This window comes from Lithobates pipiens, unplaced genomic scaffold (genome assembly GCF_037356315.1).
Source record: "Lithobates pipiens isolate NorthernLeopardFrog02 unplaced genomic scaffold, aLitPip1_a1.2 Scaffold_8, whole genome shotgun sequence".
Lineage (NCBI taxonomy): Eukaryota > Metazoa > Chordata > Amphibia > Anura > Ranidae > Lithobates > Lithobates pipiens.
In genome coordinates, this window is record NW_027507903.1 from 193416495 (window position 1) to 193437819 (window position 21325).

Genomic DNA, 21325 nt, shown 5'->3' on the forward strand with positions numbered 1-21325 from the left:
GTTATTTATTCACGACTCCGTTTTTTTTTTTTGCGATATAAGCGCAAAAATAGCGGAAATTTGGAAAAAAAACAATATTTTCTTTTTCTATTTGAAAAGAAATCCAATAAAATCAAATTTTGTCATAAATTTAAGCCAAAATGTATTCTGCTACATGTTTTTGGTAAAAAAAATTCCGTTAAGTGTATAATAATTGGTTTGTGTGATCACGGACATATGTACGCAAATGATCATGTACATATGTGTGCAGGTGATCACGTACATATATGTGCAGATAATCATTGGGACATGTGATTTTAGTGGGACATATGTGGGGGACATGTTTTTATTATTAGGGACATGTGTTTTTATTATTTGGGGACATGTATGTTTTGGGGACATGTGTGTTTTGGGGACATATGTGGGGACTGTGTTTGTACTGTGTTGTGTGTTTACACTACACTGATGATCAGTGAGTAAAAAGCTGTAAAAAGCAGCCCATACTCACTGATCATCAGCCGGCTGCAGCGTTCTGCTCTCCTCTCCTCAGCGGTGACTTCCGTGTGAGGAGAGGAGAGCCGATTGCCTAGCAACCGGCTGTTTGTTTACATCACATGACGGCCGTGATTGGACACGGCCGTCATGTGATCAGGAGGGCCAATCACAGAGCCCTCCTGCCGATCTGAGATGTTCCGTGTCCGGGTGACACGAGCACATCGGGATCGCGCCGCTGCGCGAGCGCGCGCGCGATCCCGCTACTCCTGAAGGACGTTCCTGAACGGCCTATCAGGAGTAGACGGCTCCCACCCGGCCGTATATATGCATTGGCTGGGTGGGAAGTGGTTAAAGCCTTTTATACCTATCAGGGATATTCCTCTTTCCACTGTTACAAAGTTTCTTTCCTTGTCATCACATCTACAAGGCGTGTGTGAACTGACAGCCTTGTCCTGTAAAGAACCCTTTTGTTCTACACATGGGCAGATTATTGAGACCTAGAGCCTCCTTCCTTCCTAAGGTCTCAGGCACACTAGCGTCAAAAGTGGATTGTTCAGGTCCACAAGGCAAATATTCTTCAACGGATCGGAATTCATCCTTTGGTCTTCTATGTACATAGGGTCAGTATTTAGAGAAGCTGATCAAATCACAATTAATTTAGTGGTTTTGTGGAGTTGAATGAAATCTCATGTAAATGCCAAGAAACGCATCTAATCCTACTTTAAAACAGGAACATTTTATGGAAAAAGTGATCTAGGAGGCATAAAAGAATGTATACTCCCCAGACAACTTTTTATGTTTTTAACCACTTGTTTACTGGCTGTAACATTGGGGTGTTTAGCTCAATTGGTAGATGCATTTTTTAGTTCACATCAGGCAGGCGTTTATGGTTAAGGGCCTGGTAGCCCATGTTTATTATAAGAAAACAAAATATTAGTCCATCCAGAAATCCCACGCAGGGGTCCAAGCTCACATTAAATACACAAAAAAATCCAAATGAAAATGCTAGCCCACCTGGCTACTCTTCAGCAGTAGTGCTGCTATAGGTACTTACTCCGTCCACCAAACTGCTTGGACGCACACAGTCTTAGGCTCCTTGGACGCACACAGCTTCAAGCCCTTCAACACACAGCTTTGGACTCCTTGGATGCACACAGCTTCAACCCTTCAACGCACACAGCTTTGGGCTCTTTGGACGCACACAGCTTCAACCCTTCAACGCACACAGCTTTGGGCTCTTTGGACATGCACACAGCTTCACGCTACTCCACTCCACCATCCTTCACACTCTACTCCCAACATCTTTTCATTATATGGCCTGTCTGCAGCTGGGCACACACCCTGCTCGTTATCATCCAGACCTGGACACAGGGTTGGAGATCCCTCTTTCCTCCAATTTCACAGGGACAGAGCCTCGCTCTGTCATATGGCCAAATATACCCCTTTCCCGCCCAGGCCAAATTTCAGCTTTCAGCTCTGTCACACTTTGAATGACAATTGTGCGGTCGTACTACACTGTATGCATATGACGATTTTATGAAATTTTTTTTCTTCACACAAATAGAACTTTATTTTGATTGTATTTAATCACAGCTGGGTTTTCTATTTTTTGCTAAACAAACAAAAAAAATCTGTAACATTTTGAAGAAGGGGAAGAAAAACAGTTTTGATAGTTCTAAAATTGTCCAAACAAGTCATTTTTCTCCTTCGTTGATGTGTGCTGAGGCGGCACTGGTGGGCACTGATAGGTGGCACTGGTAGGCACTGATTAGCAGTACTGATGGGACCTGGTAGGTGGCATTGGTTAGCCACACTGGTGGGCACTGTGTGGGACCAATGTCCATCTTGCAAATAATCGGCTTTATTCTGTTTTTCTCAAGCTGTCAGCGCGAGGAAAAGAAATGCTGATGACGGCTTCTGTTTTCATCATGTCATTAGCTGTCGTTGGCTAACAGCTGATCACGTTGTAAAGGGCCATGATCGGCTCTTTACTCCGATCTTTTGATCAGCAGAGTCCCAAGGTCTCGGCGACCACAGAGCGCCGCCCGCATGCCACAGGACATCTATGTACGCCCTCCCGGCATTTTAAGCCCACGTTGTAGTTGTCTTTCGGCTATAGTGTGGGCGCCAAGTAGTTAAAAAGGCTAAACACAAATTTGCCAAAGAAACCAAACCGCTTCTGAGGTTTTACTGTCAAAGCTTAAAAGAGAAGTTGGTGTGTGTGTTTTTTTTTTTTTTTTTTTTTTTTGGGGGGGGATATTCATACTTGCCTATGTGGATGCAGCATCAGACCAATGCTGCAGCTGTCCCCCAGCATATTTGCCCCGATAACTGAGCCACCGAACATCGTCAATGGTTTGGTTCTCTCACCTTCCCAAGCAGAGAGCTGTTGACTGACAGTCAGCAGCTCTCCTGCTCTGCAGCTCCTTGCTCACTGGAGTGCTGAGCTGTGAAGAGGCAGGGAGTGGCCATCTCAGTGGCTCGCTGAGACTGCCATCAGTCAAGGCAGCTGGTGGATCCAGACTTCCTACTTCGGGATGACGCTCTGCCTCGACTGATTGCAGTGATGTTAGTGGAGAACGGTCTCCAGACTGCTCTATGCTGAAAACGGGTCAAAGGAGTGCAAAACTCCTGTGACCCTTAGGAGAAGCCCAGCCTAAAAATCTCAGGCTGGACTTCTCCTTTAACCACTTGCCGACTGCTGTCAGCAAATATACGTTGGCAGAATGTCACGGCTGGGCAAAGTAATTTACCCGTACGTTACTTTGAATTTCCCACCATGCACGCACATGTCTGCCGCGAGTTCCTAGCCCGTTGGACCCGCGCACTCTATCGCTGCGGAGATGCCCGCGATCGTGTGACAGAGCTGAAGAACGGGGAGATGCAGATGTAAACAGCATCTCCCCGTTCTGTCTAATGACAGGACACTGATCGTCTGCTCCCTGTCATCGGGAGCAGCGATCAGTGACGTCACACGCATCCCATCCCCCAGACAGTTAGAAACGCTCCCCTAGGACACACTTAACTCGTCCCTGCCCCCTAGTGCTTAACACCTTCACTGCCAGTGACATTTTCTCTTATATTCACCGACCGACACAGCTCCTCTCTTAGCCATTGGGTTGTTATGCTCTATTACTAGGAGATACTAGGCATTCGTTGTAATACAACAATCAGAACTCTTAGTTCCGCCCAGGGGGTGGTCCCTTGGGCAGCAACCCACCACCCTGCCATGCAGTCATCCGTTTTATTTTGCCTAGTGAAGAGGGACCTAGGAACCCTGCGGGCCCATCGGTCTGTGCTTTTTTATGCAAAAGCGTGACTTTTTGCACAAGATGAATGATCCTGTGATCTACTATCAACAGCCGGCTGGGTGACAGGCTGGATACCCTTATCCTTGTAGTCTCCCCAGTCCAGCCATCGAGCGAGTGCAGGCCGCAGCTACGCGCTTGGCAGGCCACAACGAAACCTCAGCTCCAGAGGTGGTCGTGAGCTTTTAAGCTTTTATGCTCAGAGGCATACATATGACTGGGCTACTGATGTCTGCGTCGCAGTATGCCAGGCCAGCAGCCACCCTGTACTGATCAGTGAGTGGATCTGTGATGGAATGTCTCCCAGCTCTTCAGGACTGGTAAGTACAGCTCTCCCTGCTTCGGTGGGGCTGAGCAGCTGGGCATTCCCTGGGAGGTCGATTCGGGGGTCCCTCACCTCCCTCTCTTCTCCCTGTCCCTATTTCCCTCCCTTTCTGGGGGGATGCTGCATGTGGTGGTGTGTGTGTGTCTATGCAGGGGCTCTCTGGGGGGGCTCTTACCTGGGGGGGGGGGGACTGCGCTGGCTAGCGGTGTCCTGGGTCCTGTTCTTCATGCCCCTGGAAGGTGTCTGTAAGGTTTTGCTGATGTCCTGTACAGCGCTGTGTTCACTGCCATCATTTTCTCCCTGTACCTCATGGAGCTGCTTCGGTGGCCATTTTAGGTGTGGGGCAAGGGCAGCATGCTCTCCTGGGCTTCAGCGGCCGTTTTCCTAGTAATCTCTGTTCAGGACACTGGCGGCCATTTTCTTTAAGCCTGAACACGTTTTTCAGTGTTCTCTAGCTACAGCATGTGCTCCTGTGCTCTCATAGCCATTTTCCCTGTGTTTTATGTCTTTGTACTAGACGCTGGGCAGCCATTTTATTGAAGCCTGAGCACACTTCAGAGTGGTTTTGGTGCTATTTGCAGCTGCTGACACTGACACAGCATTGTTTCCTCTGCACCTGGCAGCCCACAGGGACTACAGGCACTACTTGCTGGATAGCCCAGAACTCCTCAAGCTGGTGAGTCCGGCGGGAAAGAGCTCCTCGGCCAGCAGCAGTAAGGAGGGTGGGACTGTCACTGTCCCAAGTCCCCTTAGGGTGGCAGAAAAGGTAGGGTCAGCATGGCTTCAGAAACTGGCGTTTCTTCCCCCGAAATCGAGGCAATTGCAACCAGCTCACCTGCAAACTGTGCAGTGCCCATGGACACCCTGACGGCGGTCCTCAATTAGTTCGTTGCCAAGATGGAGTCGGTGCCTGGGAGGAAAGGTGCATTAAAGCGGCCCCTGCCCCCGTCCTCTGGGGAGAGCTCTGACAGACTTGGGCCCTGCTGAGGCTGGTGACCCCTGCTCTGCCTTGTCAGACGATGCTGACCAGGACCATTCGAACAGTGAGGCTGAGTCCCCGTCCGGGTCCGTGCGCGACAAATCGCTTGTTGGAGCACTTATCACAGCTGTGCATGATACCCTGAAGATTTAGGAGCCAGCAGGTCCCTCTGCTAATGTACCGGTCCCTTTTGGGTCCCGCAAGCCAGCACGTTCACCTAAGGTGTTCCCGTATCTGACTTATTTTGACAAGTTCATTTACAAGGAATGGGGTCTCCTGCGATGGACCTTTTCGGCCCCCAAATACATGGCGGTGTGTTTCCCTTTTGAGGAGAGCCTTCTCAAAAAATGGTTGGCTCCTCCCGGTTATGGACAGCCCAGTATCCAGGTTAAATAAAGTAACCACTACCCCGGTTGAGGGGACTCCTGCATTCAAGGATCCCACGGACAGGAAGGCCTAGGCAGTGGCTTGTTCCTTGTTTACGGTTGTGGGGTCAAACGTGCGACCAGTACTGGCATCCGCACTTGTGTCGCAGACACTGACTGAGTGGACAAAACGTTTGCACCGCGAATTGGGAGAGCTTCTCCCGTCTGCGTGGAACTAGCAGACCAACTAGTGCAAGGCCTTAAGTATGTCTGTGACGCGGCCTTGGATACTCTCCCTCTGTTATCCAGGGCTTCGGTGTCAGCTGTGGTGCTGAGGCGCCTGAGTTGGCTAAAATGCTGGTCTACTGACCAGGCATCCAAGAAAGCCCTGACGGATCTTCTCTTCCTTGGCGACCGGCTCTTTGGAGCCTCTTTGGATGACATTATTAAAAATACCACCGGTGGTAAGAGTACCTTACTCCCACAGGCCAGGAAGGCTAAGGAACCACGCCATAGGCAAGGGCCCTCTTTTTCTGCTCACAAACGGCTTTTTCGTCCGCACGGAGCTTCAATAAAATGTCCCCAGCCAGACAGGACGACCAAGGACGGACAAAATCGTCCCTGGAACCGCAAGCCTGCGAATAAAAGTGCTACCACATGAAGGTTTGCCCCCACCCATGTCTGGGGACAGTTTACAGCCCGGTGGTCCTCTCCGTTACCCGACCAATGGGTCTGGGAACTGATTTCCTCAGGCTACAAGATAGTTTCTCTCTTGGCCGCCAAACAGATTCTTCCCCTCCCAGCATACCCGTATCCCTGGCTTGCCGGGAGGCCCTCTTGGGGGCAGTTAGAGACCTGCTGAGTCGCGGGGTGGTTGAACCGGTTCCGGAATCAGAACATTTCTAGGGATTCTACTCAAATCTGTCTGCAATAATTTGGGTGGCTGTTGATCCTAAAGAAGTCAGTGATTGTACCGACCCAGTGTCTGGAGTACCTAGGCTTCCTGCTGAACTCCATGGAAGCAAGAGTTTCTCCCTTCAGACAAACTGCAGACTCTCAGATCCGCGGTAAAACTGCTTATGAACCGCAAGTGGTCGACGCTCCGCTTTTGCATGCGAGTACTGGGTCTCATGGTAGCCTCCTTCGAGGCAGTACCTTATGCCCAGTTCCACACCAGAGTCCTGCAGAAGGAGATTTTGACAAAATGGGACAAATCTCAGTTGTCCCTGGATTGACAGATCCAGGTGAGCCAGTCAGTCAGACTCACTGATCTGGTGGCTGAGGTCCCCGGTGATTCAGTCCGGGAAATCGTTGCTGCCTCTGAAGTGGACAGTGATCACAACGGACGCCAGCCTATCTGGCTGGGGTGGAGTGATGGGGGTTGAGTCGGCTCAGGGCCTGTGGTCGACGGAAGAATCCAAGTTGCCGTTCAATCTGCTCGAATTGAGAGCGATCAGGCTATGCCTTTCTACATGGTCGATGAGAATTCAGAGGCGTCCGATCAGGATCCAGTCAGACAACGCCATGGCTGTGGCATACGTCGAGCACCAAGGGGGGACAAGAAGCTCAGCCGCTGCACGGGAGGTCGCTCACATACTTCGGTGGGCAGAGCGACACGTACCGGCCCTGTCGGACATTTAAATCCTGGGAGTGAAGGACTGGCAGGCAGACTATCTGAGTCGCCAGATGCTGGACCCAGGAGAATGGGCGTTGCATCCGGAGCTATTCAGGTTACTGAAGCTGGGGCACACCAGAAGTGGATCTTCTGCATCCCGTCTCAATTGGAAGGTGCCAAGATTCGTGTCCAGGAGAAGAGATCCGTGAGCAGACGCGTCAGACACGCTGGTGGCTCCTGGGATCAGTACCAGCTGATCTACGCCTTTCCTCCAATGAAACTGTTACCAGGCCTGCTTCGCAGAGTGGAAGCCGAGGGGATCCCAGTAATACTGGTTGCTCCAGATTGGCCTCGGCGTCCTTGGTACGCAGACCTGGTGCATCTGTTGGCTGACGCTCCCGGGTGACTGCTGTTGCGGGAAGACCTTCTGTCTCAAGGTCCGATTCTCCATCCTGCTTTAACGGCATGGCTATTGAGAGCCAGGTGTTGAGGAACCGGGGTCTGTTGGACTCGGTGATCCCAACTAAGTTGAGAGCACGAAAATCTTCCCGTAAGATATACCATCGTACCTGGAAAGCCTACATCTCCTCCATGTGTGAGGCGAAAGGATGGCATCCATGCTCCTTTTCTATATCCAGGATCCTGCTGTTTCTCCAGCAAGGAGTAGACCAAAAATTGTCGTTAAGCACCATTAAGGGGCAAATTTCAGTCTTGGCTGTCTTTTTTTTTTCAGCGACTCTTGGCGTCTCACTCATTAGTGAGTACCTTTGTTCAGGGGGTACGACATGTAGTCCCTCAGGTGCGTCCACAGTTACCCCCATGGGATCTGAACCTGGTGTTTATCGGCGCTTCAAAAACCGCCGTTTTAAAAGATCAGGGAGATTCCCCTGTTGACTCTTTCCCAGAAGGTGGTCTTTCTAGTGGCCATCACATCGGCCAGGAGGGTTTCGGAACTGGCGACCTTGTCTTGCAAGTAGTCCTGAATCTGGTTATCCACAAGGATAAGGTGGTGCAGGCACAACCGTCTTTTTTTTCTACCAAAAAGTGGTCTCGGCTTTTCATATTGAGGACATTGTATTCCCATCTCTGTCCTAAGCCAAAACACCCTGAGGAGGTGGCCCTTCATGCTCTGGACGTGGTTCGGGCTCCTAAGGTGTATTTGTCTACCACTGCTCCCTTTCGGAAGTCACCCGCTGTTTGTTTCGGTGGCTGGTCCCACGAAAGGCATGGTGGTCTCGTCGACCATCATTTCCAGGTGGATCAGACCGATTGTAGTACAAGCCTACGCCTTGAAGGGGCAGGTGCCCCCCTTTCCGGTCACGGCCCACTCCACAAGGGCAATTGAAATGTCTTGGGCCTTCCGTCTGTCACTCAGGTGTGTAAGGCTGCGAGCTGGTCGTCTGTCCACGAGTTTACCAAGTTCTACAAGGTAGACGTCAGTGCATTGGCGGCTGCCTGTTTTGGCCGCAAAGTTTTGCAGGCGGCTGTATAGTTGCAATTGAATATGCAATATATTCCTTTTTTTCCTGGTTTTTCGTTAAAAACACAGTACCATTAAGTTAATGCGCTGTTGCGTTGCATTACATTCCGCGGTTTTTGGTGCGGTTGTGGGTAGTCACTCCTGTTGAGGGTACCCTGGTTTGGTGGTGGATTTTTCCACGCACTTTGTGTTTTTTGTGGGCAAAAGTTTCACTAGTTCCCACTTGCCATGGTGGGGGAATTTTTTATGCTGCTTTCCCACCCCTCGTTTGCCACTGATTGGGGACGTCCCAATGGCTAAGAGGGGCTGTGTCGATCGGTGAATATAAGCGAAAATCAGATTATTATTATTTTTTTTTTTTGTACTCGCCGTAAAATCCTTTTCGCTGTAATTCACTAACTGACACAGCACCCGCCCCTCCTTTTTATCTTTGTTATACTGCTTGTTGACGTACTGATGACTGCATGGTAGGGTGGAGGGTTGTTGCCCAAGGGACCACCCCCTGGGCAGAACTAAGAGTTCTGAGTGTTGTATTACAACTAATGCCTAGTATCTCCTAGTAATCGGGCATAACACGATATAAAGAGTAAACCGCGCTATTCAAAAAAGATTAAAAAATATAAATTCCCTACAAGCAGCAACCCTAATCGTAATACTCCGATAACAAACTAAATAGGTGAAAAAAGTGAGCTGCGCTAAAAAAACTCTAATCAGAAAAAATTATTCTAATCACAAAGATTCATCAGTAATCGCAAGAAAAAAATAGTGACAAAAAGGGATACAAACAATTGAATTATATCAGTGAGTAATATCTTTTCAACATATAAGTGACAAAAAAAAATTAATCAGTGCCCATAATATAATTAGCATAAATTGCATACCCCTTATATATAAATCACATAAATTGTCAGTATTAAAGAAAATAAACCGACACACCCCCGAATTAGTTGTAATAAATGAACAGAAAAACCCAACAAAAAAATTATTTAAAGAAAAATAAATCAGAAAGTCCCAGAAATAATATCCAAAGGGTAGTGTTGATTCTTCCAAAGTGAAAATATGGAATTAACACCCACAATGTTCTGTGTTAAAGAAAATCCAAGCAATCACCTCCACCAGTGAGAAGGGGGGCCGCTTACCAGAATTATAGCTCTGTGTCAATGAGATCAACAGGGCAAAAGCACAGGAGTTCTGGATGAACCGTCACATGAGCCACACAGCCTTTATCCCTGATGCAAAGCCTCCAGACCAGGAACGAGGATATCGTGGATCATATAAAAAAAATCAGAAAGGCACTCGCATAGCGTTAAACCTCTTAGTTTAATGGAAATTAAAAAATAAACAGTATTGCACTCACATGTACACAGAAGAATACGATCGTATAATACAGAAAAACGAGCCGGCCGGGTCTCGTATGCCGCCCGCACTTCCTAGCTGGGCGTAGAATGCGGAGACGCTAGAACGCCTACCTCCCTAAGCGCGTTTCGTCACAAACAGACGTGTTCACGGGATGCGGGACGGCATTCTGACGCACCGCCTATATACCAAAACAAACAGCCTCGGTCTGAGCTCCATACCGTCTCCCAGTCCGCTATATTGAATGAGGGGAAAAAGGACAAAGAATGCCCTTATTGTCTCCTAATCCGCCATATTACATGAGGGAAGGAGGATAAAAATTGCCCTGCTACCACACTAAGCCAAACCTCTGCCAATAACCGACAGAATTGCCTGGGAGCCACAAGTTAAAACTGAATCCTATACATCCACAGTGTATATAAAAAAACATGCTAAAAATAGGATTTTCTTTGGTGAAAGAGAACTTTTCTTCCCCTCCCCTTTCTATTGATCAAATATATTAAAGACCATATATATATATATATATATATATATATATATATATATATATATATATATATAGGTCCAATCAAAATCTCATACATATACATATGTCCAAAGGGGAAAAAAGGGGGAAAAAGCCTTCCCTTGAAAATTTTCTTTTTAATTAATAAAAAAAAATTAGATGTGAATCAACACAGGCAAGACAATCTAAATAGATAAGCAAAGGGGCTTATACTGCAACAAATTATTTTTTATTACCAGTTGTATATACAAAGATGCCACCATCATAGAGAAAGTATGTAATAATAACCCCGGGTAAAAATCAACATAGGTGGAAACAAAAATCGTTTAGCAAAGACTCATGGAACTCGCACCAAGTTTACAACAAAAAGGGGAAAAAAAAAAAAAAAAAGCCTAAAACATACAAACTATTCAAAACAGTTATATATCATGCATTGTCAATGAACGCATTTACGTCCACTTCAATGTTAAGGCCATGAGGGGTATAGCTCTTTAGTTTGTGTATCCACATCATTTCAAGTTTTGAGATGCTTCTCACCAAATGGGTTCCCCTCCAATGGGGATTGAACTTATCAATCCCCCAAAAAACTGTTAGTGGGGTCCCTATTGTGCACCAAGAGGTAATGTTTGGAGACCGAATGTTGGATGTACCCCCTATGGATATTCCCAATGTGTTCATTCAGACGCACATGTAAAGGACGTTTGGTCCGTCCTACATACTGGAGGCCACAAGGGCACTCCAGCAAGTAGACCACCGCCTCGGAGCAACAAGTAATGAAAGGCTCTATAATGAAGGATTTAGAAGTAACGGTAGATCTAAAAGTGGTACTTCTCCTAGATCTACAACCATTTATATTACACACAGGGCACTTCCTACATTGGTAATACCTGGTGAGGTTTGAGAAAAAATGCGGGCGGTTAGTGGGTGGGTCCAAAGTATTGGGAGCCACCCTATCCCTCAGATGTTACACCTCTATATACCACTTGAGGTCTATCGGGCAAAAAAGGTTCCCAATATTGAGTCATTCCTAAGTATGTGCCAATGTTTTTTGAGTATATGCTTAATCCTAGTATGTTGACATGAATAATTGGTAATGAAGGGGTGACGAAAGTTATTTTGATGGGCCCCTTCCCGTTCCTTTAATAACTCAGATCTCTCGATATGACTGATCTCTTCTACCAAAAGTGTCAGAGAATCAGATGGGTAACCTTTATCTATAAACCTCTGAGTAAGAACATGGGCCTGTTGAATAGAAACATCATGTTCTGTGCAATTACGCCTTAACCTTAAAAGTTGGCTTCTAGGTACTGATTTTAGCCAAGCTGGGTGATGGCAACTAGAGGTATGTATAAAGGAATTTCTATCGGTAGCTTTAAAAAAGGTTGATGTAATGAAACGCTCTCCACTAATAGCAATGGTAAGATCTAAGAAATTAAACTTAGTGGGACTAGCTTCATAGGTCAGATGTATACCTCTGGTGTTAGAGTTAAGCTCACTCATAAACGAGGAAAGATCTAATTCACTACCATCCCATAGGAGGAGGATGTCATCTATGTATCTAGCCCAGAAGGTCAGCTGCGGCCTATCCTGGGCATAGACAACATCCTCCTCCCATTTTTGCCATAAAAAGGTTCGCCAAACTGGGGGCATATTTTGCCCCCATGGCTACCCCCTTAATTTGGCGATAAAAATCGCCTCCAAACCAAAAAAAGTTGTGTGTGGCCGCATACTCTAGCAGTCTCATGATAAAATCAATCTGTTCTGGAGGGAGATCAGAAAACCTCTCCAGAGAGTCTGAAACGGCTTCTAAACCCAAATTTTGAGGTATACTCATATAAAGTGACGCAACATCTGCGGTTACCAGCAGAGTCCCTTGTTTGGGACGATGTCCCTCAAGGAGATTAATTATGTGTCTCGTGTCTTTGATAAATGATGGCATTCGGAGTACTAAGGGTTGTAGAAAAAAGTCTATATACCTGCCCACCCGGGAAGTAATAGAATCAATCCCACTGATCGGGCATAACAACCCAATGGCTAAGAGAGGAGCTGTGTCGGTCGGTGAATTGCAGAGAAAAGGATTTTACGGTGAGTACAAAAAATCCTATTTTTACAGTAATCAATGCAATTTTATAGCATTGATCACTGTATTAAAGTCAATGGTCGCATAAATGAGTCAAAATTGTCCAATGTGCCCCGCAATAATGTCGCGCCAAGATAAAAATCACTGATTGCCACCATTACTAGTAAAAAAAAATAAAAAAAAAATGCCATAAAACTATTTTCTAGACGCTAATACTTTTGTGCGAACTAATCAATAAACGCTTATTGCAATTTTTTATTTTTAACCAGAAGTATGTAGAATAATATGTATTGGCCTAAACTGAGAATTTTTTTTTTATACATTTTTGGGGGATATTTAATCTAGCATATAGTAAAAAATAATGCTTTTTTTTTTTTTATAGCGCAAAAAGTAAAAACCGCAGAGGTGATCAAATACTACCAAAAGAAAGCTGTATTTGTGGGAAAAAATACGTCAATTTTTTTTTGGGAACCACGTCGGACGACCATGCAATTGTCAGTTAAAGCGTCGCAGTGCAGAATCGCAAAAAGTGCTCTGGTCAGGAAGGGGGTAAATCCTTCCGGGGCTGAAGTGGTTAATTGAACAAGTTGACGTCAGAGGCCTATTGGCTACCATGTACAGCTGCACCAGATTCTGAGGGCTGCGGTTTTAGTAAATCCTCCCGTGTTTTAGGCATAAATTTGTTTCAGCATTTCACTCCAAGCAGGACTTTGGGTGTCTATCTTTACCTGTACATCAAAAGGAATTTTTACCTTTAACCAGGACAATACAGAGTGCAAATCTTCTTAACAGGGACATGGGAAGCAAGTAAAGTACAGGAAGTCCTTTCTTATAAGTACAAGAATGTAAACTTACATTTTTTTTTTTTTTTTTAAATAACAGTGAAAAAAAAAAGTTTCCAAATAATTTCTTTTCTTTTATGCATATAGATAACAATCACAGCTTTCTATGGCACAACTGGTGTAATTAATGAAAGCATATTCTTCACAATGGACTCCATAATACTTCCTGAAGGCTATAAACCTCAGCGCAATGACCTGGTTAATGCTGTAGTACTGGAAAGCAATCAGTCCTGTTATGTCTGGAGAGCCCTCTGCATTGCACCAGCTAGCAGAAACCGGTATGTTTCATCTTTTCTTGTGAAGACCTTGACAATTTTTGTATGTGTTCTCATACATTTGCTTTGTTTATCATAAACAGTTATGGACACTGGGTGGACTATACACACCCAAAAAAAAACATTAGCCAGAATGTATGTTGTATGCCCAGTCCTTCTGATTTGCTGCACTCCCACCCTCCACCTCAAACGTGCAGGCCATATCTGACTGTAAAAATTCTAGCTGGGAGTTGCCATTTAACTACAGCATCTGTAAAAGGTACTGCTGCTGTCGAACAATGCCGCCTGGCACAGTGTTTAAACACCTTTTCCGAAGTTAGTTTCCTGTTCCACGGTCCAGCGATGCGGCCGAGCGGAGCATCGCTCCTCTCCGCTGGCGCCTCCATTGCCACTCTGGGCACCCGGCCGTTACAGCTTTTAAGGGTGTACATATACAACCAGTATTGATATTATACAACACTTTGATTATGCCTTATAATCCATGTGGAAAAGATTACCCTACGCGTTTCAGAGCTTAACAAAGTATGTCCTTCAGGGGTGTGAATGCAGCATTTACATGGAATCTGATAAAGGACATTTATTATATAAATTAAATATATATTTTTTTTTAACCACTTACAGACCGGACCATTTTGCGATTCGGCACTACGTCGCTTTAACTGACAATTGCGCGGTCATGCGACGTGGCTCCCAAACAAAATTGACGTCCTTTTTTTCCCACAAATGGAGCTTTCTTTTGGTGGTATTTGATCACCCCCTGCGGTTTTTATTTTTTGTGCTATAAACAAAAATAGAGCGACAATTTTAAAAAAAAACGCATTATTTTTTACTTTTTGTCATAATAAATATCCCCCAAAAATATATAAAAAAAACGTTTTTTTCCCTCAGTTTAGGCCGATACGTATTCTTCTACATATTTTTGGTTAAAAAAATCGCAATAAGAGATTATTGATTGGTTTGCGCAAAAGTTATAGCGTTTACAAAATAGGGATAGTTTTATGGCATTTTTATTAATAATTTTTTTTTTTTTTTCGCCTGACATTTTTGACACATTTTCGGGACCATTGTCATTTATACAGTAATCACTGCTATATAAATGCAGTGATTCCTGTGCAAATGACACTGGCAGTGAAGGGGTTAACCAGTGGGTGGCAGTGTAGGGGTCAAGTGTTCCTAGGGGTGTGTTACTAACTGTGGGGGGGGGGGGGGGCTGGGCTTTCATTTAGTGAACACTGATCTCTGCTCCAATCACATGGAGCAGAGATCAGCATCACTAGTTGCTAGGCAGAATGGGGAAATGCTGTTTACACGGCATTTCCTCCATTCAGCCGTCCCGTGAGACGATCGCGGGTATGCCCGCAGCGATCGAATCCGCGGGACCCGCGACCGGACTCACGGGGGCGCGCTCGCGATGGCAGGGCGACATTGAAGATTGGACGTACCTGTACGCCAATATGCCTGCCCATGCCATTCTGCCGACGTACATCGCCGTATGCTGGTCGGGAACTGGTTAAGGAGCATTTTTGGGTGAAGCACTCCTAGAGCTTCAGTTCACTTGGACTTTCTCTAGTCTGCATAATCTTTTTTTGTTGGTACCATACTTGTACGACGACATTTACACTACCCGCCTCCATGCAGAAAAGTTTTGGGACGTGCCTTGAACACTGGCGGAGCGATTCGTATATGCAAGGTCATTTGTAATTGCTTGTTTTTATCAAATAACATCTTTGGGATATTATCACCTTCATTACCAGTATTGTAAGTATTTGTAAATTTCTTCTTGTAACCAATTGCTGTATTTATGCCCCATTTCCTGCCTGGTCATTATCCAATTCTGACACTGTGTCCCCTGTTATTTATCAGATTCCATGTAAATGCTGTATTCACAACCCTGAAGAAGGACATGCTTTGTTAAGCTCCGAAACGCGTAGGGTGATCTTTTCCACATGGATTATATGGCATAATCAAGTGTTGTATAATATCATCAATACTGGTTGTATATGTACACCCTTAGATGTATATTTTAGTTGTATACTATACTTTTTTTGTTTTATGTAATAAAATAATTTTTGTACCATTCTATTTTGTACATGCCTTAAAAATCCACCCCCAGGGGATTTCTCTTCTAGTAACTATTGTTTTTGGATGTGGCACAACAAATTCACGCAGCCCTGCCATACCTTTCCTCTTGTTTAAATGAAAGATGCTTATATTTTCTTTAAACTGTTCAGCCTCTGCCATCAGACCAGGCATAAAGGAAGACCTGGGGCTACAAGTCTGCAAAGCAGTATACAAGACCTCCTTATGAAGAGGCATCTCCCCTCACCTCGTTTGATACAGTAGACCACAATACTCTACTCGTCCGCCTCACAGAAGTAGCCGGAGTCCAAGACGCAGATCTCCAAAGGTTTGCGTCCTTCCTAGGAAATCGTTCACAGACAGTCACCTGCGGAGTCCCTCAAGGATCACCTTTGTCACCACTTCTCTTCAACATTTACATCCGCCCACTCCTCCAAATCATCAGATGTTCAGACCTTTGCTTCCACTCATACGCTGATGACACGCAACTTTATTTCTGTATCACTGGACAAAAAAGATCACCACCAACAACTAGAAAACTGCCTCAATTCAGTAGAAGACTGGATGACCACCAACTCCCTCAAACTCAACGAGACAAGATCAAAGACAGAGCTTCTTATCCTACACCCAAATCATAATTCCGTAACCAAAACCTCCTGGACTCCACCCACCGTCTTTGGGCAGACCATCTCCCCCAAAGACCAAGGCCAAGAGTCTCCGGGGTTATTTTAGACTCACAAATGTCAATGGATGCACAAATAGGAGCAGTAGTCAGTGGATCTCACCATCTGCTACAGACTCATCCCTTTTATCCCAAAGAATGACAAAGCAGTGGTAGTTGGAACAATCATTAATTCATGACTGGACTACGCAAACTCGCTTTACATAGGATTACCACAATATCAACTTGCGCGATTACAACTGATCCAAAACATGGCGGCAAGGCTGATAACAGGAAAAAACCCTGGGAATCAATCTCTCCTTCCCTGAGGAGCCTACATTGGCTAACTGTAAAAATCGAAACACATTCAAGACCCTCTGCCTCACCCACAAATGCGTGCATAGAGAAGCTTCTCAATACCTAGCTGAGAAAATAAATCATTACACACCAAACCGCAGTCTTCGATCAGCCAACAAAAACCTCCTCCTCGTGCCCAAAGCCCGGTATTAATCTAAGGGGGATCGGAGATTCTGTCCAAGGACCTTGGCTATGGAATTCTCTACCAATCAACATCCGCCTGGAAGAAAACCACCTGGCTTTTAGGAAAAAACTCAAGACCTTCCTCTTCTAGCTGATGATCAAAGCTCGTCACAGCGCCTTGAGGCGATTCAGTTCACGTTGTGCGCTATACAAATATTTCATTAATTCTTTCACCAAGGTGGGGGGGACTTCTGATGTACTCAGAAGTCTGGCAAAGGGAGATTCAGGACAAATGGACTCTCTCCACAGTGTCTTTAGGATACAAGCTAGAGCTTTAAGAGTTTCCACCATCTCGTTTTCTGAGATCAAACGTTCCCAAGAATCCAGGGAAAAGGCAATCCCTGTTGCAAGCATTAGACCGATTATTGGCTCAAGGGGTGATCAGACAGATTCCCAAACAAGAGCAAGGTTTGAGGTTTTACTCAAACCTAATTACGGTGCCAAAGCCAAATGGGGATGTCAGACTAAGTCTAGATCTATGTAATCTAAATCGGTTCCTGAAAATCCGCTCAATTTGCATGGAGTCAATCAAGTCAGTCGTTTCCATCCTGCAAGGAGAAAAACTTCTGGTGTCCATAGACATCAGAGATGCATAGCTGCTTGTCCATATATTCCCTCCTCACCAGAGGTTTCTGCGGTTCAAAGTAGAACAGAAGCATTTTCAGTTAATAGCCTTGCCCTTCGGGCTTGCTACAGCACCTCGGGTATTCACTAAGGTATTAGCCCTACCTCTAGTCAGGTTAAGGGCACAGGGCATAACTGTCTTGGCTTACTTAGACAATCTATTGTTAATAGACCAGTCAGTGGCTTGCTTGAAGCAAGGTGTAGCCATCACAAGCAGTTACCTGGAAGGTTTGGGTTGGATTCTCAACCTAAAGAAATCCTCCTTAAAGCCACTAAGAAAGCTGGAGTATCTGGCCTGATCATAGACACAGCCCAGAAAAGGGGTGTTGTTACCTCTCGCAAGGATCAGCTCCATACAGGAGCTGGTGAGGATGATCGGGTCGAAGAGAAATCGTTCAATTCGCCTTTGCATGAGGTTGTTAGGGAAGATGGTAGCTTCATTCGAAGCAGTTCCCTAGGCTCAATTGCATTCGAAACTGAAAGCCGTATTCTGTCTGCTTGGAACAAAACGATTCAAGCTTTGGACTTGCAAATTTGGCTGTCCCCATGAGTGTCCCAAAGCCTCAGTTGGTGGTTACTATCTTGGAACTTGCTGAAGGGAAAGTCCTTCAGATGAATTATCTGGAAGGTAGTAATGACAGATGCCAGCCTTTCAGGCTGGGGAGTAGGAGCCTTGCCCATCGACATCCTAGAGATTCCGGCAGTGTATCTGGCTCTAGAAACCTGGACCTCCAGGTTAAAGAATTGTCCTGCCAGGATCCAGTCCGACAATGCCATGGCTGTGGCATATATCAAATCACAAGGGTTTACCAAGAGTCTCTCAGCTCAGAGAGAGGTGAGCCAGATTCTAACTTGGACAGAAGAGAATGTCCCATGCCTATTATCAGTTTTCATTCCGGGAGTAGAGAATTGTCAGGTGGACTATCTAAGTCGCCGGCAGTTATTCCTAGGAGAATGGTCTATTCACCCCAAGGTGTTTCAGGCTGTTTGCCAAAGATGGGGGACTCTGGACATAGACCTTCTAGCTTCCAGATTCAACACTAAGCTAGTCAACTTTGCATCCAGGACAGGGGACCTACTCGCTTATGGAACAGATGTGTTGGCGACCCCGAGGGATCAGTTTTTACTGATCTGTGCACTTTTCCCCCAATTCAGTTGCTACCTCAAGTTCTTTGCAGGATCAAGCTGGAAAGAAAATCGGTAATACTGGTAGCACCAGCATGGCCCAGAAGGTCATGGTACGCAGAGATCGTAAGGATGGCAGTGGAGGGTCCAGGGCTCTTCCCACTAAGGCCAGACCTGCTATCTCAGGGGCCGATATTCCATTCTACTTTACGAACGCTAAATTTAACGGCTTGGCTATTGAGACCCACATTCAGAATAAACGTAAACGTGGGCTTTCCAGGTCAGTTATCTCTACTTTGATTAATGCTAGGAAGCCAGCTTCTAGAGCTATATATTATAGAGCCTGGAAAGCTTGTTTCCTGAGATGAAGTTGGCCCTGAGTACTATTAAGGGCCAAGTCTCAGCCTTACCAATTTTTATTTCAAAGACTGCTTGCTATGCATTCTTTAGTCCAGGGTTTCATGCAAGGAGTGCTGCGGATTAATCTGCCAGTTAAATCACTCTTAAGCCCTTGGGACCTAAATTTAGTTTTGTCATTGTTACAAAAACAGCCATTTGAACCATTGCAGCATGATCCCTTAGTCCTTCTGACTAGGAAGCTGATAATTTTGTTTGCTATATCCTCAAGGAGGATTTCAGAATTGGCTGCCCTTTCTTGTAAGGAGTCATATTTGATTATTCATGAGGACAGAGTGGTGTTATGCCCTCGTCCAGGTTTTTTTGCCAAAAGTGGTTTCAGGCTTTCATCTGAATGAAGATATTGTCCTGCCAGGGTTTTTTCCCAAGACCTTATTCCAGGGAAGAAAGGTCACTAAATTGTCTTGATGTAGTTAGAGCAGTGAAAATTGCTCCGATTCGTAAGAGTGATGTCTTATTTCTTCTGCCAGAGGGTCCTAAGAAGGGATAGGCAGCGTCAAAATACACTGTCGCTAAGTGCATTTGGCAAGTTATAATTCAAACTTATGATTTAAAGGGAAAGATTTCCCCTTTTCAAGTTAAGGCGCACTCTACCAGAGCAGTTGGTGCTTCTTGGGCAGTGCGTCACCAGGCCTCCAGGTCTCAAATGTGTAAGGCCGCGACTTGGCCTTCAGTACATACATTTGCAAAATGTTATCAAGTGCATGTAAGATGGAATGAGGATATCGCCTTTGGGCGCAGTGTTCTGCAGGCAGCAGTATAAGTCCTCAGGTCTGGGGGTTACCCTACGGGTTGTGTCTCCCTCCCCTCAAGTAGCATTGCTATGGGACATCCCACCAAGTAATTACTTGAGACTTTGTGTCCTATGATGTACGATAAAGAAAATAGGATTTTTAAAACAGCTTACCTGTAAAATCCTTTTCTTGAAGTGCATCATAGGACACAGAGCTCCCGCTCCTCTGATTTATGGGGTGAGAGTATATTACTTATATTGCTTAGCTACAAAAACGGAGTGCTCCTGGAAGGAGGAGGGGTTATATTGGGGAGTCAACTTCCTGTATTGGTTATACCAGTGTCAACACCTGAAGGTAGGCCTATAACCCACCAAGTAATTCCTATGTCCAATGTCCTATGATGTACTCCAAGAAAAGGATTTTATAGGTAAGCTGTTTTAAAAATCCTATGTTTGGGGTGATCACTCCTGTTGAGGATACCCTGATTTAATGCACTGTTGCTTTACTTCCGCAGTTTTGGTGCGGTTTTTGGGTAATCACTCCTGTTGAGGATACCCTGATTTTTGTGGTGGTTTTTCCACGCACTGTTTGGTGGGTAGAGTTTCATTAGTTCCCACTTTCCATGGTGGATGAAGTTTTATGCGGTTTTCCACTCCTCATTTGGCACTGCTTGGGGACGTCCCATTTTGTTAGAGAGGAGCTGTGTCGGTCAGTGAATATAAGGGAAAATAGGATTTTTTGTACTCACTGTAAAATCCTTTTCTCTGTAATTCACCGACCGACACAGCACCCGCCCCTCCTTTTTTTTCTCTTTACGTTATACTGCTTGTTGAAGTACTGAGTCTGCTAGGACAGGCTGTGGTGGTTGTAGCCTAGGGACCGCCCCCTGGGCGGAACTAAAAGTTCTGAAGTGTTGTATTACAACTTTGCCTAGTAATCTCCAGTGATGGGGCTGACAACCATTTTGTTACAGAGAGGAGCTGTGTCGGTCGGTGAATTACAGAGAAAAGGATTTTACGGTCAGTACAAAAAATCCTATTTTTTTTTCCCTGAAACGTCCCTCTTAAAGTGGAGGTGCGTGTTATACACCAATAAATACGGTATATTCAAATAATACACCCAAGCTCATCTCTTTACCATACACAGCCACAAAGGCAAGAGAATTCTTGTTGGGCAGTGTATTAGTGCTCGAACAAACACACTTAGACCGAATGTCAATGGTTCAAAGAATGTCAGGCAAAATGGTCGGCCCTTACGTGGGTTCACTTCATCAAATTTGGCCCTCTTTGAAAAAAGTTTGGACACCCCTGCTCTAAACCATAGCAGAGCAAAGAGGGAAAGGTGATACACTTCAAGCCATACACCATGAAGCAACACCCACTTGAATGACTACGCCTACTTTTTTTTTTTTTTCCACCCGCACACCACATTTCTCCACTCAAGACAGCCCGCGTAGTACATTTATTTTCCCAATTTCTTAAAGAACGTCACTTTTATTTCTCTTGGAATGTTGGCAACTATGGTTTATTTATACGCTCACT

General features: G+C 45.3%; 1 protein-coding gene across 1 annotated transcript in view; it reads left to right on the forward strand.

The window, feature by feature from the left end:
- Positions 1-21325, forward strand: part of MOV10L1 (Mov10 like RNA helicase 1) — a 301052-nt gene that overhangs the window by 73960 nt on the left and 205767 nt on the right. Inside the window, exon 5 of the mRNA XM_077473981.1 lies at positions 13417-13607. Within this exon, the coding sequence (XP_077330107.1) occupies positions 13417-13607 (191 nt within the window). The remainder of the gene's footprint in view (positions 1-13416; positions 13608-21325) is intronic.